Raw genomic sequence first — 20,441 nt, 5'->3', positions numbered from 1 at the left:
TGAGGTCTCCGCGCCTTCCTCGTGTCCGCTGTCATCTCCGTCGTCTCATGACACACTGGTTGTGTTTTCCACCTTATTCCTGTAAACAAGGGCCTCAGATATTAAAGCTGCTGAAACGATTGGTTTCCACACCACCGTGTTTATCATCAATGAAGATGTCGGCTGTCATGTTGCTGATGCTGCATGTTGAAACGGGATCTCTCACACACAGAGACACGCCGCATGATGGTGATATTCCCAGTGAAACACCGTTCGGCCTGATCAGCAAATCACAGTCTGAGTATCCTTTTTCTCTGCTCCCACTGCTGAGCCGTCCCCCAGCGAGGGAGGATGCAGGAGGATGGGGGAGGATGGGGGAGGATGGAGGAGGATGGAGGAGGATGGAGGAGGATGAAGGAGGATGGAGGAGGATGGGGGAGGATGGAGGAGGATGGGGGAGGATGGAAGAGGATGGAAGAGGATGGAAGAGGATGGAAGAGGATGGAGGAGGATGGAGGAGGATGGAGGAGGATGGAGGAGGATGGAGAAGGATGGAGGAGGATGGAGGAGGATGGAAGAGGATGCAGGAGGATGCGGGAGGATGGGGGAGGATGGAGAAGGATGGAGGAGGATGGAGGAGGATGGAGGAGGATGCGGGAGGATGGAGGAGGATGGAAGAGGATGGGGGAGGATGGAGGAGGATGGAGGAGGATGGAGGAGGATGGAGGAGGATGCGGGAGGATGGAGGAGGATGGGGGAGGATGGGGGAGGATGGGGGAGGATGGAGGATGATGGGGGAGGATGGAAGAGGATGGGGGAGGATGGAGGATGATGGGGGAGGATGGAAGAGGATGCAGGAGGATGCGGGAGGATGGGGGAGGATGGAGAAGGATGGAGGAGGATGGAAGAGGATGCGGGAGGATGGAGGAGGATGGAAGAGGATGCAGGAGGATGCGGGAGGATGGGGGAGGATGGAGAAGGATGGAGGAGGATGGAAGAGGATGGGGGAGGATGGAGGAGGATGGAGGAGGATGGAAGAGGATGGAAGAGGATGGGGGAGGATGGAGGAGGATGGAAGAGGGGGAGGCGTCTCTGGAAGTGGAATCCATCACTCCCAACACGGTTTCCTATTGGGATCACCGCAAACGGCTGTAAATCTGACCTCCTGTCAGGGAGCAGAGGTGGTGTTGGGGTCACTGGAGAGCGCTCGGAGAAAATTACTACAGATTCCTGACAGACCCGAACCTGTCCAGCCGAAATGAATCCGTAAATAATTCATTGGTCGAGTCATCAATAAAGGTGGGGCTCAGTGATGGGGCGGCGTAGCCTCAATAAAGTCCATCATGTTTGCTTTGTAGAGGAGCAGGAAGTGACTGAGATGTTCATTCCACCACACAAAGAGGAGAAAACTCCACATATCTGATCATTTACTTAAAGTTTCAATCCTAAACAGGATAATATATATTATAACGGAGATGTAAATACATCTATAACTTAAATAAGTTAACATATTTTTTTCAAATGTACGGTGAAATCAAATCAGGATAAAGAAATGAATCATTTTGAGGGAAGAAATAGATCAATACGATGAAAGAACTTCAATTATTTTTTGTTTTGTTATTTTTCTTAATCTTTGCTCTGGTTTAGTTATTTCTTAGTGTCTTGGTTTAGACTCTGTTCTGTGTTCTTATTTGTTATTTTCTGGGTCTTTTTGATGCTGAAGCGCAACGTTTTTGTCCTCCTCGCGCTGGTAGAACTGTTGTAAGCTAGCTTCATCCCGCAGGATGTGCATTTGACTTTGTTGAGCAGTTGATTGAAACACTGCTTCGCTTCGTTTCCGTTGCCGACATCTGCTCTCAGGTCTCATGCAGCTCGAGTCTCATCTTGAGGTAGAACACTGACCCGACCCGGCACACAAAAATAAGAAAACAAGATAGTGAATTTTTCTTGAATTAAAAGTAGTTGGCGGGCTTATTAAAATCAGAACCTTGAACTACTCGAATGTCAACGGTTCACAATATTCGCTCTCTCATGTTGTAATCTATGCCGTGTAAGAATCATGAAAAATAGGTCAGAAAGGATTGTGGAAGTCATCTGGGGAACATCATCCGCAGAAGCACCAAGAAGAGCAATCATAGGGTTTCGGTCAAGTCTACGCTTCAGAATTTTCTAAAGTGTATGAAAAACTTCATTCCAAAAATCTTGTAACCGAAGGCACAGCCAGTACATGTGGAGAAGAGTGGCGTCCAGGAGGATCTTCTTCATGTCAGTTTGGTGACGCAGAAACAGCCTGTCGCTCCGTCTTCTCATAAGTTCATCAGAACAATCTGTTGAGGTTGAATTGAGGCTGAAAGCAGTTGCACTGTTGGATATTCAACTCTCACATATATTTTTGCTCGAGGTGTTTCAAAGCTGAATCAGTTGCTCTTTTGCTCTCCTAAAACCTTTAGCATTTCTGTGAGTATTAAGGCCCCGATCTGCTTTATCCCGGCATATCAGATATCCTTGTGACTGCAGTCATTAACACCACGCTGCTGCTGTCCTTTTCCACCAGTGTTTGCATATCGCAGAGCAAATTAACTGTCAGAAAATGCATCGTGTGCACTCCCGTTATTGAATCTCGGCGGTAAATTGGTTGTTAGGAATCCTCAGGGGTGGAATCAGCCCCGGGGAGCCCGGCGGGGCCGAGCCTCCGCTGGGCTGATGGGTGTAAAGTGGATTAATGGAGACTGAGAGGCTGCGCACCGTTTCTGTCACATGACCTTAGATAAAGCATCTATCCAGATAAACACATCAGATAATTCGAAATATCTTCTGGTTCGAAGTTTTCATTCACAGAAATCAGGACTGACTGGATTGTGATAGAAAAAGTTGTTTTTTTTCTTATTCTTTCTTTGTTTGAGCGACATTTTAACTTAATTTTGATTTATTTTAGCCTACTAGATCCTCCTGCTGTTGTGTGAAGTTTGGCTCGTGTCAATCAGCATTTAAAGGCTGTTCTGCTGAGGTGTTGCATGATGTTTCAGAGCCACAAAGTCAATGTAGGGAGGAGATTAATGTCGATGGATGGGTTACTGTGCAGCCTGTTCTCATGAAAAGGCGTTGTAGTGGCCATTTGTCCAAAAAAAACAATTAAACTTAAACCAAACCAAATCAAAAGACCACTGATGCACCATGGGGATGTGGTTTAACGCAGGCAAAAGAAGATGAATGTCCAAAAATGAATTCTTGCGTTTTTCTGATGATTTATTTCCAAAACAATAAAACAAACAAAAGAACAAAGAAAACCTGCTGCTCTCTCTCTTTCCCTGGTAAAAACCATTGGCCCACCCCAGTGCATGCTGGTACTCAAGGTGCCCAGTGTGACCCAATTAGCAAAATATTCAAAACAAATAACTAACAAAGAATATTAGCAAGAAAAATCTAATCTAAATAAAGCACTGAAATTATTCAAATAAAGTTACTCATAATTAGCAAATTAAATTTACAACTAGAACCAAAAAACAAAAACTAACTCTACAAATATCTCCTACAGGCGTAATTAAGGTGCGGCGGGTCACTCATTACGCTTTTGTGTGCTTTTACGTTACATTTTACGCTCGAATTTCAAGGAAATTACGTCCACGAGACAAAATAAAAACAAGAATTCAGGACGTGAAACAAAGATGCAACAAATCCAAAGTAAGACAACCAAAAACCTAAGAACAAGTTGGGTTTCTTACGGTGGCCCTGAAGTGCAACTCACAACGGCAAAAGAGAAACGACAACGACGTTAACCAAAACGGAAATGATACTTTCAAAAGAAATTGGCTTAAACAATTTATCAAGAATCCATCTTCAATTTGGAACTTCATACCAATATTGTTCCATATGTGGTATCTATGTGGGGAAAAATGATGTTTGTAGATCAAGAAAGAAGCATCTGTTTATGAAAGTAGGATAGTTTTGAGGGGATTTTTTTCCACATTATAATTACAAAGTAAAAAGACATTTAGGCCTCCTAATGTAGAGAAAATGTGGTATGAAGTTATTGGTTGGTATAAAATTATTTAAAGTGTAAAAGTCTAAAAAGTTAAGGCCACCGTTATCATATGAGTTCATTATTACAGATTTTTTTAATATAGTGGTTTTTGTTCCTCCATATAAAGTTTAATAACATCTTGTCAGATCTTTTCGTCAAAATCGAGAGATAAAGCAGCATGTAAGGCATCAAAATACTCTTTAATAGCAGTGCTCATATTTGGAAAACATGTTAACCATAGTCTTTCCGGTTTAAAGCACGGACCACCAGTCCAATCAGCGACGATTCATGTCGTACGAGGGTATCTACCTTTTCCGTTTTAGTTAATGTCGTTGTGTTTTCTCTTTGCCGTTTGTGATTAGCACATCAGGGCCACACATTCTCTGCTCTGTGCCCACTGAGATGAACCATAAGTGGACGAACAGAACTGGGTATGAAATACAGATATGAAAGTCTTTGGTCCAAGTCTCCTACAACATTAAAGTAAGTAGAGCAGGCATTGATGTAGCTTTTTTGACCGTTCAATGAGGGAGATCTCTTTCCTCTGTTTGGGATTCCCTCTTTTTCTTTTATCACTTCCACTTCCCCTAATTCACCTCATTTCTAATTTGATGTCCTTGCTCTGGCCCAATGATCTTCTTCCTTGGCCGTTTTCCCCCGTTCTTTAAATGGCTCTCCTGCTCAGTCATTCTCCCTTCAGACCGACTTTCCTCCCAATCTCCACCTCCATCTGACGCCCAAATGGCCTCAATTTGAGGTCCCCACCTCCTTATCTCAGCACCTCCACCACCAGCATCTAGACTCCAGGGAGTCGGGACCTCTCCCAACTTTCACCAATGCCAATTTAGTTTCCCATCAGAGTCTAAACTGCAAACATTTTCTTATCCTGTATCAATCATTTTTCTTACTCCCTTCCATTTGATCTGTCCTTATTGATTTACTATCTGGGCAGAAGCAGGCAGGCTATTGAGTGCCAATGTCATTGCAACATCAACAGATAAATCATTGTTATGAGTCTAATTCACCTTTGTTTCTGTTGTTTTTTCATCTAATTTTTCCACCTCTTTAAATGTAAATAACACTGTGAATAAATTATGTGTTTATGTTTTATCTTGGGCTGGGCAAGTTAACTCGTTATTATCGCGTTAACGCATTAATTATTTAACGCAGATAAAAAAAATTTAGGGCTTTTGTGCCTTTAATGGATAGGAAAGTTCAGGGAGACAGGAAGCAGTGGGCAGAGAGAGGGGGAACAACACGCAGCAAAGGGATCTCCAATGCGGGACTCGAGCCGGGGCCAGCTGCAGCGAGGACTATAGCTTCTGTACATGGGGCGTATGCTCAATCCACTACGCCACTGACCACCCCTGTTTTACTATTTATTTTATTATTGTAAAAGTCTGTAGCTCACAGGCTTTTATTTTGTAAAAGTCTGTTGCTCACAGGCTTTTATTTTGTAAAAGTCTGTTGCTGTCTGCTGTGGAACCGGAAAAGAAAGTAATCGGCGGATCCACCAAACATGGAGAAGGGTACGGAACTTTTACTCGGCCATTTTCATTTTAAAGTTCTTCCAGACGGCGGAGTCGACAGAACCAAAGTCATCTGTAAACACTGCCAAGTTGAATTGTCTTCTCAGCGTAGTAGTTCCAGTCTAAAATATCACTTAAAGGCAAAACACACAACTGATAGCAGCAAGTCATTCAAGGAAACAGACAGTGGAGCAAGGCTTCTACATAAAAACTACAGAAAGATGCTGATGTTAAAAGTGTGTTTGCACAGCAAATGTTATGGCACTTTCATTCATATGGCAGCACATTTAAAATAAAACTAAATGCTAAAAGCTATACGCTACTTTTGGATTCATTTTTGGATTCTGCGTACAAATGCGATTAATCGTGATTAATCAGGGAAATCATGTGATTAATTAGATTAAACATTTGAATCGTTGCCCAGCCCTAGTTTTATCATCTTAGTTTATCATAAGTGTATTACCAACATGATATTGATTTATTCTTTCTTCTAATATCACAGTTGCAGTCACTGTGTCCCAAGAATCAAACTTTCTTAGCTGGTTATTTCTGCTTTTGGACAAACTACCAGTTTAACTGCTAATCTGTGTGACTGGGATTGTCGTGAATGGAGCGTCTGATGGTGTTGGTGAATTAGTGGTAAATCCGTGGCGTCTGATAAGCTCAGAGTTTAAATGTATGCAGATTGCGTGTGGATTTTCCCATCACTCTGCATTTACTATGTCAAGCATGTGGATTGGATATCAGAGCCTTCTTGTTATGGAATTAACAACCCGAAAAAAACGCGCTCCAAGCGGTGAGCCATTTTCCTCCGAGCGTCGCCCCCACTTTAATAAAAAGCCCCATTACTTTTAGACCTCCACGAGGTTCAGACACAGAAAAGCTAACGCACTCCTGTCACTCTTCACCTACTCTCAGAGATAATGGATGAAAAGTAAAGTCCTCTGGTGTGCTGGTGGCTCCGTTTCCCAGCATCCCCTTGATTCCCAATCACAACACAGATTGGATTCTGTGCTTCATTTATTTGTCCAACAGGCAGGTAATGGAGTGTTGCAGGGGTATCATCCAAAGCTATTACACAGTCTCACTTTTAGCCAGTCTGAATAATGGTGATGAAGGCTTGAGGTGTTTTTGTATTATTTTTCTTTTTTGCTGTATATTTTAATTAGCTGCTAACACAGAGATGCACAGTTAAACCGATTTTAACGACGGTTCCTGCTGCACAACAAATTGTTTTAGTGAAAGCAATGAAGAACTTTACTGTTGCATTCTGGGTCAGCTAATTAGTTTCAGTGTGGAGTGATTGTTTTTTTTTCCCTAGTCTAGTTCAGTTCAGTCAGTTGATCTGACCTTGTGTTGCTCAGTTGGTCATTTCCATTCTGGATCAATTGGTCTGTTCCATTTGGGTTTGGTCAGTCTGCTCCAGGTGGGATCAGTTAATTTGTTCATGTGTGAATCAGCTGTTAGATGCCAGTCAGGGTCAGTTAATTTGGTCCAGTGTGGATTGGTTGTTTTTCTATTAGTCTTTTTTTTAGAGTCACTTGGCCTGTTCCAGGTTGGGTTGGTGGACCGGTTCTGGGAAGGATCAGATGTTCTATTGCAGTGTGGGTCTATTCAAATCTGGATCTTTCAAGTTTGGATTAACCTGTGTAGTTTACTTGGTAATTTCCTTTCTGGATTAATTGGTCAGTTTGATCCAGGTTTAGCCAGTTATTTATGTGTGAATCAGGGTCTGTTCCAGTAGTCTGATCTAGTTTGAGTTAGCTAATCTGTTCCAGTTTGGATCAGTTGGTTTACTCAAGTTATTTTCTTTTAGTTTTAGTCTGTTCTAGTGTGTGTATGTTGGACTGTTCCAGTTTGGGTCAATTGGTCTGACCTTGTGTGGTTCAGTTGGTTGGTCTGTTCCACTTTGGGTTGGTCAGCCTGGATCAGTTCATTTGATTTTATATGGGTCAGTTGATTTGTTATAGTCTGAATCGAGGAGTTCTGTCCATTCTGGTTTGGTTGGTCTCTTTCAGTTTTGATCACTTGGTCTGATCAGTTGGTCATTTCCATGATCCAGGTGGGATCAGTTAATTTGTTCATGTGTGAATCAGCTGGTAGATTCCAGTCAGGGTCAGTTAATTTGGTCCAGTTTGGATTGGTTGTTTTTCTATTAGTCTGTTCCAGTGGTCTTATTGTTTTAGAGTCACTTGGCCTGTTCCAGGTTGGGTTGGTGGACCGGTTCTGGGAAGGATCAGATGTTCTATTGCAGTTTGGCTTAGTTGGTCTATTCAAATCTGAGTCTTTAAAGTTTGGATTAACCTGTGTAGTGTCCTTGGTAATTTCCATTCTGGATTAATTGGTCAGTTTGATCCAGGTTTAGCCAATTATTTATGTTAGAATCAGGGTCTGTTCCAGTTTGGATCAGTTGGTTTACTCAAGTTATTTTCTTTTAGTTTTAGTCTGTTCCAGTCTGTGTCTGTTGGACTGTTCCAGTTTGGATCAGTTGGTCTGACCTTGTGTGGTTCAGTTGGTTAGTCTCTTCATCTTGGGGTTGGTCAGCCTGGATCAGTTAATTTCATATGGGTCAGTTGTTTTTTTTATAGTCTGAGTAGAATAGTTCTTTCCATTCCGGTTTGGTTGGTCTCTTTCAGTTTTGATCACTTGGTCTGATCAGTTGGTTCAGTTGATCATATCCATTGTGGATCATTTACTCTCTTCTTGTTGGGGTTGGTCGATCTGTTTCAGGCAGGGTCAGTTGGTGTGTTTTAGTCCGGATTAGTTGATATTCTCAAATTGTTCTTTTCTAGTCTTAGTCAGTTCTGGTCTGCGTCTCTTGGTCTCTCCCATTTTGAAACTATTGACCTGCTCTCATGTGGTTCAGTTCGTCATTTCCATTGAGTTGGTCTGTTCCAGTTAGGGTTGGATGGTCTGTTTCAGACTCACTTAATATTGGATTTTGGATCAGGTGTTCTCTTCTAGTCTGGATCGGTTGGTCTACTCGCATTGGTTTCGTCAAATCTTATTATATTCTAGTCTGTTTGGTCCAGGTTGGTCAGTCTGTGCTAGTCTGGATCAGTTGTTCTGATCTAGTGAACTGGTCTTTTACAGTGTGGGTTGGTCGGTCAGTTTTAGTCCAGTCAGTTGGTTTGATCTATTCCAAGTCAGTTGTTCCAGATAGCTGACTTTCATCAGTGAGTTTTGTTTGGCCTGGTTCACTTCTTGGATCACTGTTTTTTCCTCAGAAATGTTGCACATCATTTTGTAGTAATCAACAGTCAACGACTTGAGGTGTTGCTTTCCACATAGGATCAAGGTGCGTTTTATTGGGTTCGACCTTTCAACAGGGACATGCTCTAGTTGTACTGTGTGTGTGCTGCTACTGGAGGAAAAAAGATACTTGAATTATCTTTTGAATATAATGAAACTGGCTCTGGTTTATGTTGCACTAGATTTGTATTGATTCATCCCTTTTTAGCTGCTCGTAGCTGCGGTTTAACCTGAAAATTGAATCATCGTTCAAGCTGAAAATTAATATTCAAAGTGCAGAAGCAGCCTCTTAATTGAAGGCTTATACCATATGATTCCACACTCATATTTTCTGAATGTGCCTTTATTCATTGATACCGTTTAACGCCTCTTCATGTGTTGGATCTCATGGGCATCGCCGTCGCTCTGTTTGCCTTATTGAACAAACTATTTGAAGCCGAATAGGAAGCAGATCCGCATCTGTTGGATCGCATTGAGTTAATATCGATTTGGTCCGCTCGTTCCAGGATCTTCTCCGACCTCTGGATACCTTTGAGGAGAAATGCTCCAATTTAATTTACAGAGCAGAGAGGCTGACATGATGTAACTTTTAAGAGTCAATAAATAAATAAGCAAAAACCTTCAACTGCAACGATGCACTCAGATGTCGATCAGTAAGCTAACTCTCATAGTTTCCTGCAGGTGAATTATGTAAAACTATCCACCCTGTTTGGCTATAAAATATTCATGCTGTTATGATTGTACAGCATTTATAAATCTTGTCAATGCTCCCTAATGGCAACACTAAAGCGCAGTAATGATTCAGGACTCAGACGCACGACGGGTGGAGGTTAAGAAAAACAAGGCCAAAGGGCAGAGCAATCAATGGCTTTCCAAACATTACAATTATCATGTGAAAAAGAAAAAAAAACATGGAATAGTTTTTTTTTAAAGACGCTTTAAACTCCTTTAAAAGAATTTCCTGTCAAATCACAGGAGATGTCTTTATTTCAGCCTCTCGTTCTGGGCTGAGAGCCTCAACCTGCATCTAAAATCAGCTTAGTGGTATCTTGACACCCAACACAACTTTCAGCTCCTCTCACTCGCTGGAATAGTTCAAGAGCTCATCATCATCCCACCTTGCTGCTTATATTTATGTGATAAAAAAGGTAAAAGCATCCTCTACAGCTGTAGTTGTGGCAGATATTTGAACACACAACCGTGGTCCAGCTTTTGGTCAGGTTCACATTGGAAAACGACTGAGATTTCAGGCTGGAAATGTTTCTGTGTGGGACCCATGTTGATGTGAGAGATGTTCTGGGAACACATGGCAGAATCGATCCAACTAAATCAGACAAAACAGTAGCCAGTAGCCATGTTTCCTTTTAATGCAATCTCTTAAAATGTAGTAAAGATGGTTGGTTTTTACACAGGTTTGGACTTGAACAAAGCTGTGTAGTGGCAGTTAAACACGGCTGTAATAAACACAGAAGAGGTCGCTTTCCAGAAATGAAAACCCTGAGGAAGAAGAACCTGTTGACAGTTCACGTAATAGATAAGTTGGTCATGAGACAGTGATGTTTTCTTTACTCAGTCCTCTACACAAATACAGCTTAAGTTTTGTTTCGTCAGCATGTTGATGGCCAAGCTCTCCAAATGTAGCGGTACACTAATCTCACGATACGATACACAATATTCAGCCAACGATACGATTCGATACGATACAATTCATTATGATGCGACACGATTCGATACGATACAATTCATTACGATATGATTCGATACGATTCGATACACTTACATCATTTTCTGGGGGGAAAAATGGACGGTGTGATTTGACATGAATCGTCGCTGATTGGACTGGTGGTCCGACCTTTGAACTGGAAGGACAACACAGCCAGACAAACAGAAACAAACGAACATGTCGCAAACGTGAGAGCTGTGCACTTTATTTAACATTTTTAATCAACTAATTTTTCACTGTTTTGTATAATGTGACCCCCCTGGCATTGTATTGTATTACCTTAATGTTCTGTGTTTTCACTAATTGTAACGTCTAACTTTTTAATAAAGTTTGCTTTTAAAAAAAAAATTAATTTAAAAAAAAAAAAAATTGATACTTTATCGGGAAACGAAATATCAATATATATCGATATATACATCCTGGACATATATCCATCACAGGGCCACACAGAGACAAACCAGACAAGAGGCAAAGCCAAACAGCCATTTGTTTATGTGCATCCAGGTAATTTCAGCTCTCGAGATAAATAAAGTATAAATGAAAGAGTAAAAGAAGGATTCACCTGCAGGTGAATCACCGGAAGAAACACAAGTGTTTTCTCTGCTAAAGGAGACTCCGTTTGATGAATCAGACCTTCTTTAAAAGCCTGACGTGAAGGTCACAATCATCGCTCGTTGTTCTCTGAAGGACTTAGAGTGACACATCCTTTATACCTCATATAAACATCAGTCGTTCACCTCAGCACAGAGGCTGCTGCTGCCTTATATGTTCCTGAGTTAGCCGCCTGTCAGCTACTGCCTGTGTTGGAGCGCTCAACACGAAAAAAAAACACTGGAATGATGACTCAGTCTGACTCATGTGGCTCTATTACAAGTCAAGCTTTAAATATCTCATCGATTTGTATGTAAAACAAACATTTATGGGGTTGTTTTCCAAGAAGAAAATAACTGTATTATATACAAAACCCAAACCCAGGGGTAACAAAAGACTGTTAAAAGAAACAGCTGGAGGAACATGTTGCAACTACTTAGATTAATTGGAAACAGGTCAGTAACACGATTGGGTATAAAAAGAGCACCTTAGAGAGGCAGAGTCTCTCAGAAGTAAAGCTGGATAGAGGTCCGACAATCTCCAAGAAACTGTGTCTACAAATTGTGGAGCAAATTTCAGAATAATGTTCCTCAGATTTTTCCACAATCTACAGAACATTCAATTCAATTCAATTCAGTTTTATTTATAAAGCGCCAAATACAACAAATGTCATCTCAAGGCACTTAGATAATAAAGTCCAATTCAAGCCAATTTGAATTAATTTCATTGTAATCATAATTATTTACTGAAACTTGTCTTCAGTCCAATCTCCCGTCCTGAGCGTGCCTGAGGCGACTGTGCAGAGAAACGACTCCCTTTAACAGGAAGAAACCTCTGGCAGAACCAGGAAAGGTTCGACCAGCTGGGGTTTGAAAGGACAGAAAAGAGGGAAAAACCCACTGTAACACCATTCAAAGGATATCTGTTGGAACAGGGAAACACCAGTTAATGACCACAATAATGTCACATGTACAGAATATCATTTGAGAAATTAAGAGGGGCCTGATAACTGAAGGCTCTGCCTCCCAAACTGGCAGCTGGTTCCACAGAGAGGGGCCTGATAACTGAAGGCTCTGCCTCCCAAACTGGCAGCTGGTTCCACAGAGAGGGGCCTGATAACTGAAGGCTCTGCCTCCCAAACTGGCAGCTGGTTCCACAGAGAGGGGCCTGATAACTGAAGGCTCTGCCTCCCAAACTGGCAGCTGGTTCCACAGAGAGGGGCCTGATAACTGAAGGCTCTGCCTCCCATTCTACTTTTAGAAACTCTGGGAACCTCAAGTAAACCTGCAGTCTGGGAGCGAAGTGCTCTGTTAGGAAAATATCTTATAATGAGATCTTTAAGATGTGATGGAGCTCGGTCATTCAGAGCTTTATATGTGAGGAGAAGAATCTTAATATCATGAAAAGATTCAGAGAATCTGGAGACATCAGTGAACAGGGACACAGCTGAAAATCAGTCTGCCCTCAGGCAGCTCTGCGTTAAAAACAGACATGATTCTGACTCAGGAACGCCTCCAGAAATCAGCGTAACATCCACAAATGCAGCTTAAAGCTCCATCATGCAGAGAAGAAGCCATATGTGAACTGATCTGGAGGATTATATAACACAAGACAACATCAGAACAAAGCATAGAAAAAACACACAGTGACTAAATGAAATGCATCCAATAATAGCCTTCTAAAATGAAAAGGATTAAATAAGTTAAATAGAGGCAAAAATGCAGATTCAAGACATTCAGAAAGACAAGTGACTAAAACTATTATAATCCGTGTTTGTAGTTGGAGTTTAAAGAGGAAAATGGCTGTTTTTTACGTCCGGTTATTGAAGTCGAACACCAGAAAATAAGAGCCTCACAGAAAAGTTGCCTCCTTCCTTATCTGGTCACGTTAAAGTTCTCAGAGGATTTCCTGCATTTCACGTTCTGTCATGAGATCTGGTCGATTTTAAACCTGCTCACGATCTTTACCTAAACCTAACCGAGTAGCTTTTGTACCCAAAAACCCAACCAGGAAACTCTGATGCCTAAACTTAACCAAAAAAACTGACACCAAACCAATGAAAACAAGTATGTAAAAAAAACTGCCTCAAGGTGTTATTGAAACAGGATGTTTGTGGTGAAATGTTTTTATTTTTCATTATTTGATCAACTGAAACATTTGAAAATCTAATATATACACGGACATTTAACACACAGAGGTTTAAGACGCCCTTAAATTAACTATTCATCTCATATAAGCTAATAAAACTTTATCTCTTGAGTTTAAAATCTAAATGACGGAATAATTGATTTGCTTAAGATTAATTTGCTGCTCCATTAATCAGTTCAACGACAGCTGAGGCCCTCAGAGAGTGTCTGCCTGATGGTGAAGCCTAAAAAAAACCGCCTCCAATGACTCACTGGGATTCTTTTGGTTCTTTAAAACCCAAAAACAGACGTCGGACCTCGAGTTTTTGGGCCATATTCGTGCATTTTTTAAAGAAAATTTACATCAAAGTTGATATTTTGTCTTATTCAAGCAGGTTTGTGCCAACGTGATAATTCTGCTTCTATTATGAGGTGTATTATTCACAGTATTATCAGTTTTCTTTAATTTTCTTTGTCTAACTTTTTGTTTTTGTTTTATTTTCCTGTTTTTTTTTCTAAAAAACTGTATAGATAAAAGCTTCAGTGTTTATCTCTGCAATGACACTCATTTAAAGAGAGAAACGACGCCCTCTAGTGGTGACGGTAACAAACTGCTGTTTTACAGCACAAATGGCCTCGATTTGCTGCTTTTTGCTGCTTTTCTGTGTCCTGAATACGAGCTGTATGTTGTTTTCACTCCTGCTCGCTCTAAACTTCTTGTTATTTTGTGTCTCTGCAGGTTTTTAATCGTTCTGGGCTGTTTGATTCTGGCCATACTGACCACATTCAGGGAACATGAGAAGGTGTCTGCACACTGGCTGGTTATACTGGTGAGATGACTTATTTTTCCCCTCATTGTGTTGCTTAAACCTCCAGTTAACATTCCTGTTATTGTCTGTTAACATCTCAGTTCTTCATTTTAAAAAAATTGACTTCATCACAGCCTTTTTTACACATAAAGATGAAATCAAAATCAAAATAGTCTCATATCTTAAATAAGAAATTTCCTATTTCGAATCAAATAAAATGTTGAGTTAATTTGTAAATCGTTGCTTTCTGTTTCTCTTTGTTGAGTTCTCTTCATTTCCTTACATTTTCCTTCTGAGCAGCCAGACTTCAACATAATCTTTTAAAGTGTCCTGAGCAACAGTTCTCCAGCTTTCTGAAGGACTTTCAGAGTTTTTCTTTCGAACGTTTTCTGGTTTTTCACTCATTTTTTGAGTCCAGTTTGTTAACTCTGACCTAGAAAAAACTTGGCATATCTCAGCATGGTGTGCAGTGTGTCCTTAAAACATTTGAGGAAACTGGACAAGTGGAGGACAGAAGAAGTGTCAGGCCTAAAGAACTATCTCCAGCAGATGAACAGGATCTGAAAGTGATGTCCTTAAGAAAGAGGAAAACATCCAGCAAAGACCTGACACAGGAGCTGAGAGATGCATCTGGACCTTCAGCTGATCCATCTGCTGTTGGCCCAAGCCTCATCGGAAATGGGCTCCATGGAAGGGTGGCTGTCAGGAAGCCGTTCTTAAGGAAGGGAAACAGGGAGAAAAGGCTGAGCTGTGCCAAAGGACACAAGAAGTGGGCTGAAAATCAGTGGCAGCAGGTCTGATGGAGGGATGAATCCTCCCCAGAGCCCGGAGCTCAACATTACTGAAGCAGTGTGGGATCATGTTGGCAGAGAACGCAACAAAAGGCAGCCCACATCCAAAGAAGAGCTTTGGGATGTCCTTCAAGAAGCCTGGAGAACTATATAAATATAAATAATAATAACACTTTTCTTTGTCATCTTGTTATTGAACCAACAAAGTGTGAAACTTCCGACACTTAACAGCTCATTATTTACATATAAAAGGTTAATATTGAGCACATTAACTGATGAGAATTATTTTGTTGTTACAGCTTTTTTCTTTCTTTCTTTTCAAAATCTTTTTATTTTTATGTTTTTTACATTTATTTGTTGGCACACGTTTCAATAATTGCACCTTCGCTACTTACTTATTTCCTGAAAATATATAAAGAAATTGCTTTTTAACAGTAAGTTTGATAGATTTCATGTCAAAGATGTGATTTAGTTTCATTCAGATCTTTTTTTTAAACATGCAGTAGATATATTTTGTGCTGGAGCTGCACTCATACGTGACAAAAGTGAAAAATTACGCACTCTTCCCACGCAGGAAACCTTCGCCATCTTCATCTTCGGAGCAGAGTTTGCACTGAGAGTCTGGGCGGCAGGTTGCTGCTGTCGCTACAAAGGATGGAGGGGGAGGCTGAAGTTCGCTCGCAAGCCCCTGTGTATCTTAGGTAAGTAAGGAGGTGGAGTCCAAGAAACGTCCTAACAGAGGAACGCAGGGTGCTCCCTGCAGCTCCCGCCCAGCGTTGAACTGGACCAAGTTGTTGAAACAGTGCTGCACATCCACAGTGTTTAGCCAACTTTATCCACGGTTTAATGATGATGCAGCACCTGGGCCGAGTGGTTATTCTCTTTAGTGATTGAGATGCAGGTAAAACCATGCATTGGGTCATGCATCATTCAGAACATTTAACAGCAAAAAAAGCATAAAAAACAACAAAACCAGTCGGGTAAAATGATAGAAATCCATCCAGTTAGTCTCCAAAGGGCCAATAGGAGCTAAGTTAGTGACTTATTCTGTAACGTATCGCTATAATGTAGACGTACAAATCAGATCTTCGAGTTTGGTTCAAATCAGCAGAGGTGGGTAGAGCAGCTAAAAATTGTACTCAAGTAAAAGTACTGTTACTTCAGAATAATATGACTCGAGTAAAAGTAAAAAGTAGTCATCCAAATAATTACTTGAGTAAGAGTAAAAAACTACTCAAGTACTGAGTAACTGTTGAGTAACGTCTGATTTATTTGTTAACACAAGCATTCAATCAGACAGACAAAAATACTAAATAATCATCTTTAGGCAAATTAGAGTTCATCCAATTGATAAAATAAATTAAAATGAATTAATTAATTACAAAATAGCTTAAATTAAAATAATCCAGATAAATTCAAGAACTTCAATAAAAAATAAAAGAGACTTAGGAAATGTTTAAAACATATGTAACCCATATGTAACCTAAAAAACAAACATTCACCTATCCATGGGGGAAAAATAACGAGTTTAGGAAACTTAGCGCTACATGTTTCCTCAAGTTAGATGTTGAGTTTCTGCTGAAATGTGCGTTTGTTTTGGTTGACACAGAAGACACATAATGTAGCTGCTGTTTCTCACTCTTTGTAAGGTAAACATGCTTTCAGTATGAGGCCTCGTCTGCGTCTTCATTTCCCACCGTTGGTTCTGACATTTTTCATCTGTTTCTTTGTTTGTTTGCTACGACTGCTAATGCTAAAGCTAACCCGTCCCGCTGCTGAGATCGAGTACGGTCACGTGACCAGACTGCACGGCTGCGTCTGATTGGTGGAACACAGTCAGGTGGTAGAGCCTTTGGAGGAAGTCTCTTTCTCTGTCAGAATAAAACATTAAAATGAGGCGTACGCGGGGGGATAAAAATAATGAGGCGTAGAATACCAAAGAGGTAAGAAGAAAAGTAACCAGCTCATTGTAGCCTAATGTAGCGGAGTAAGAGGACAGCTTCTGCTGCACACATCTACTCAAGTAAAAGTAAAAAGTATAGAGATTTAAAACTACTCCTAGAAGTATAATTATTTCAAAAACTAACTCAAGTAAATGTAACTCGTTACTACCCACCTCTGCTAATCAGTGATTAGATAAATCCGATTAGAGATTCAAAGTAAGTTTCGTGTTCAGTTTAGGGTGTAAAGATTTCTTTTGAACATGTAAATTTGAGCCGTATTTGTAGTTATGTTGATTTAATTTGTAATTGTACTCGTTGTCACACTTTAAGGCATAAGAATACAAGTTAAGAGTTACAAAACCTTTGTCTTTCTCCGAGTTTCAGTGAATCATAAAGTGTCTTTTTGGGGGAAATGGCTCAAACTCCTCAGGATAACATTGTTATCCAGCAGCTCTGATTGGCTGTGACGTCCAAAGGCATCTGGAAGTCTCTAAGAGTCTTTACTTACGGAAGCCCAGAGCGGACGTGGTACGTATTTAAACTTTTTTTTTTTGATGGTTTTCTCAAAATAACGAGTTAATTTACCGATGCTTTTCGAGGCCACTTTTTCTCCCCAGTCCGCCCCTGTTTATATGTGTTTATATGTATTTATGACAAAGGTTTTTACCCATTTTTACCCCCTTTCTTTGGAAACTGAATAAAGTAGCCTATGAATCAAACATGGAATGTGGAGCGTTTGTGAAAATGCACAAAGCAAATCCCGCTGGTGTGACAAGCATTTCGTTATGTCGTTAGAAAAACGATAACGGCACCTCTCGTGCATCATTCGGTAACCATGGAGACGGCCTGGTCCCCTCGGCCGGTCACTGAGGGAGTCGACTCTATCAGCAGGATCACTGAGGTGTAAACGCCTGCTGAGCTGCAGTCGAGCCGCCCGTCTCCGGCTACTTTATGCAGTTTTCAATGGAAGGGGGGTAAAGATGGGTGAAAACCTTTGCCAGAAATACATATAAACACACATAAACAGGGGCGGACTGGGGAGAAAAAATGGCCTCGAAAACCATCGGTAAATTAACTCGTTATGTCGAGAAAACGATCAGAAAAAAGTTTATACGTACCACGTCCGCTCTGGGCTTCCGTATTAACTTTTGCTCAGAATCAGAACAACTTTATCTGGAAAAAAAGACCCACAAAAGAGCTGGAGAAGCCCGGTTTGTGAGCAACCACCCTGAAATAAACCCAAAAGTGTGACTGTGGTCAGTACGGTCGAAGCATCAGAAGAGCTTCTTTTCTAATGACACGACTGACACGTTCCAGCATATCAGTCACAGCTCTGATCCTGTGAATGGCTTTGGATGGAAACACCCAGATAATTGCTCCTGATGTGTGGAGCAGCGTCTTTATGTCCAGCTTACGGACCGCCTCGGCAGCGTGTCGGGTCAGACTCATTAAACGTTTGATAAGAGCTTCTTATTGAGATGTATTTTCTGAAACGTTTTTGTCTGCCATCTGTTCGGGACCTCAGACATCTTCGTACTGATTGCCTCCGTGCCGGTGGTGGCGGTGCGTAACCAGGGTAACGTGTTGGCCACGTCCCTGCGCAGCCTGCGCTTCCTGCAGATCCTGCGGATGCTGCGGATGGACCGGAGAGGAGGGACCTGGAAGCTGCTGGGCTCCGCCATCTACGCTCACAGTAAGGTAGGAAGGAAGTTTTTCTGACTTTCTGAAGACACTCAAAGTCAAACGATTAGGGTTTAACTAACAGCTTAGGTTTGCAAAGTTACATCTGAACAAACCACAAGACTTCTGGAACAATGTCCTTTGGACAGAGCAGACCAAAGTGGAGATGTTTGCTGATAATGCACAGCAGCACGATTGGAGGAAATCAAACACAGCATATCAGCACAAACACCTCACACCAGCTGTCAAGCACGGTGGTGGAGGGCTGATGATCTGGGCTGGTTCTGCAGCCACAGGACCTGGGCAGCTTGCAGTCAGTGAGTCCACCATGAACTACATGAAGTTATTTCTGATAAAGGTGGTTCTACAAGTTGTTGAATACATCTGAAAATGAAAGTGAAAATGAAAGTCCTGTCAGCTGTGCTCAACGCTGTCATTCTGCTGAGGTCGGCAAATATTTCTCCAGTCACACCAAAAACACTCCAGCACTATATGTAGATATATATATACATATATATATATATATACATATATATATATATATATATATATATATACATAATTACTCTGTTGATCATAGAGGGAACTAGTTTAGCAGTGTAGCTGTAAGCTAGCAGCAGATGCTAGCAAACAATGCTTTCTCATCAACAGCAATGGACCAAGCCGGAGATGTAACTGGTATTAAAACACAGCTGCAGGTTGTTACAGAATCAGCTGGAAAGACGGCTTAACCCACCGAAATGTTCCAAAGGAGTCAGTTTGATTGTGTTTTAAAAGGAAAACAGTCCAATGCCTGTGATTGTGTGTGTTTGTAGGAGCTGATCACAGCCTGGTACATCGGCTTCCTGTCTCTGATCCTGGCGTCTTTCCTGGTGTATCTGGTGGAGAAGGACGATGTCTCCGTGAACATGTCCGACCACGAAGACCCCACAGCCCAGCCCAAACCGCAGGACTTCGACACGTACGCAGACGCGCTGTGGTGGGGGCTGGTATGTATGTACGTTACAGACCGTGCAACAAGCTGCATATCCCAGTCCTGTGGAGTCCTGTGGTTGGTCGGTTTTCTCTCATACGACCCCAAAGCAGAAAAAGTCTGGAGAGTAACGGACAATGTAGATTTTAAAAAGTGGTCATGATTCGACTTTTATTTAATTCCAGACAATAAGAACCTAAGATATTTTCCTGTTTTGTCTCTACAACTTCATCTTTGTCATTAAAATTAATTAATTTTTGCATTTCAGGCCTGCACACAAGGTTAGAAAACCCTGTAATCATGTTTTGGTCCAAAAACAGAATCCACAAAAGGTGTTTCAGGAGCAAAGATGTTCAGAGGATCTCCAGTTTGTGCACAAATGTGTGAGAAAATCATTGAACTGCTTAAAAACAATGTTCTTTAAAGGAAACATTGGAAGGGATCTGCATATTTCTCCCTCTACAGAGCAGAATATCATTAAAGCTTTCAGGGAATCTGGAGGAGTTTCAGTATTTAAAGGACAAGGGAGCGAGCCTAAGCTAGACACCCATGACCTGGCGCTGCATCGAGAACCCTCAACCATCAGCAGCGTCACACGGTGGAAACATGTGCTATGGTCAGAGCCATCAGTAGGGCTGTAGCGATACACTTATCTCACGATACGATACGATACGATTCAATACGATACGATTCGATACGATTCAATACACTTACATCATTTTCTGGGGGAAAAAATGGACAGTGTGATTTGACCTGAATCGTCGCTGATTGGACCGGTGGTCCGACCTTTGAACCGGAAGGACAACAGAAACAAACGTGAGAGCTGTGCACTTTATACAACATTTTTATGAACCAATTTATCACTGTTTTGTATAATGTGACCCCCTGGCATTGTATTGTATTACCTTAATGTTCTCTAATTTTAACGTCTGACTTTTCAATAAAGTTTGCTTAAAAAAAAAATGTAATAAAAAATATAAATAAATAAAAATAATCGATACTCGCAGCTGAAAAATCTATACTT

The 20,441-nt window shown here is 41.2% G+C and overlaps 1 protein-coding gene across 1 annotated transcript in view; it reads left to right on the top strand.

Annotated features, from left to right (window-relative positions):
• kcnq3 (potassium voltage-gated channel, KQT-like subfamily, member 3) overlaps positions 1–20,441 on the top strand; it is a 130,183-nt gene that overhangs the window by 92,498 nt on the left and 17,244 nt on the right. Inside the window, exons 3-6 of the mRNA XM_075482697.1 lie at positions 13,961–14,051; positions 15,396–15,522; positions 18,290–18,462; positions 19,260–19,433. Of these exons, the coding sequence (XP_075338812.1) occupies positions 13,961–14,051; positions 15,396–15,522; positions 18,290–18,462; positions 19,260–19,433 (565 nt within the window). The remainder of the gene's footprint in view (positions 1–13,960; positions 14,052–15,395; positions 15,523–18,289; positions 18,463–19,259; positions 19,434–20,441) is intronic.

The sequence above is a fragment of the Odontesthes bonariensis genome, chromosome 14 (assembly GCF_027942865.1).
Source record: "Odontesthes bonariensis isolate fOdoBon6 chromosome 14, fOdoBon6.hap1, whole genome shotgun sequence".
Lineage (NCBI taxonomy): Eukaryota > Metazoa > Chordata > Actinopteri > Atheriniformes > Atherinopsidae > Odontesthes > Odontesthes bonariensis.
This window is presented reverse-complemented; position numbering and strand designations above follow the sequence as displayed.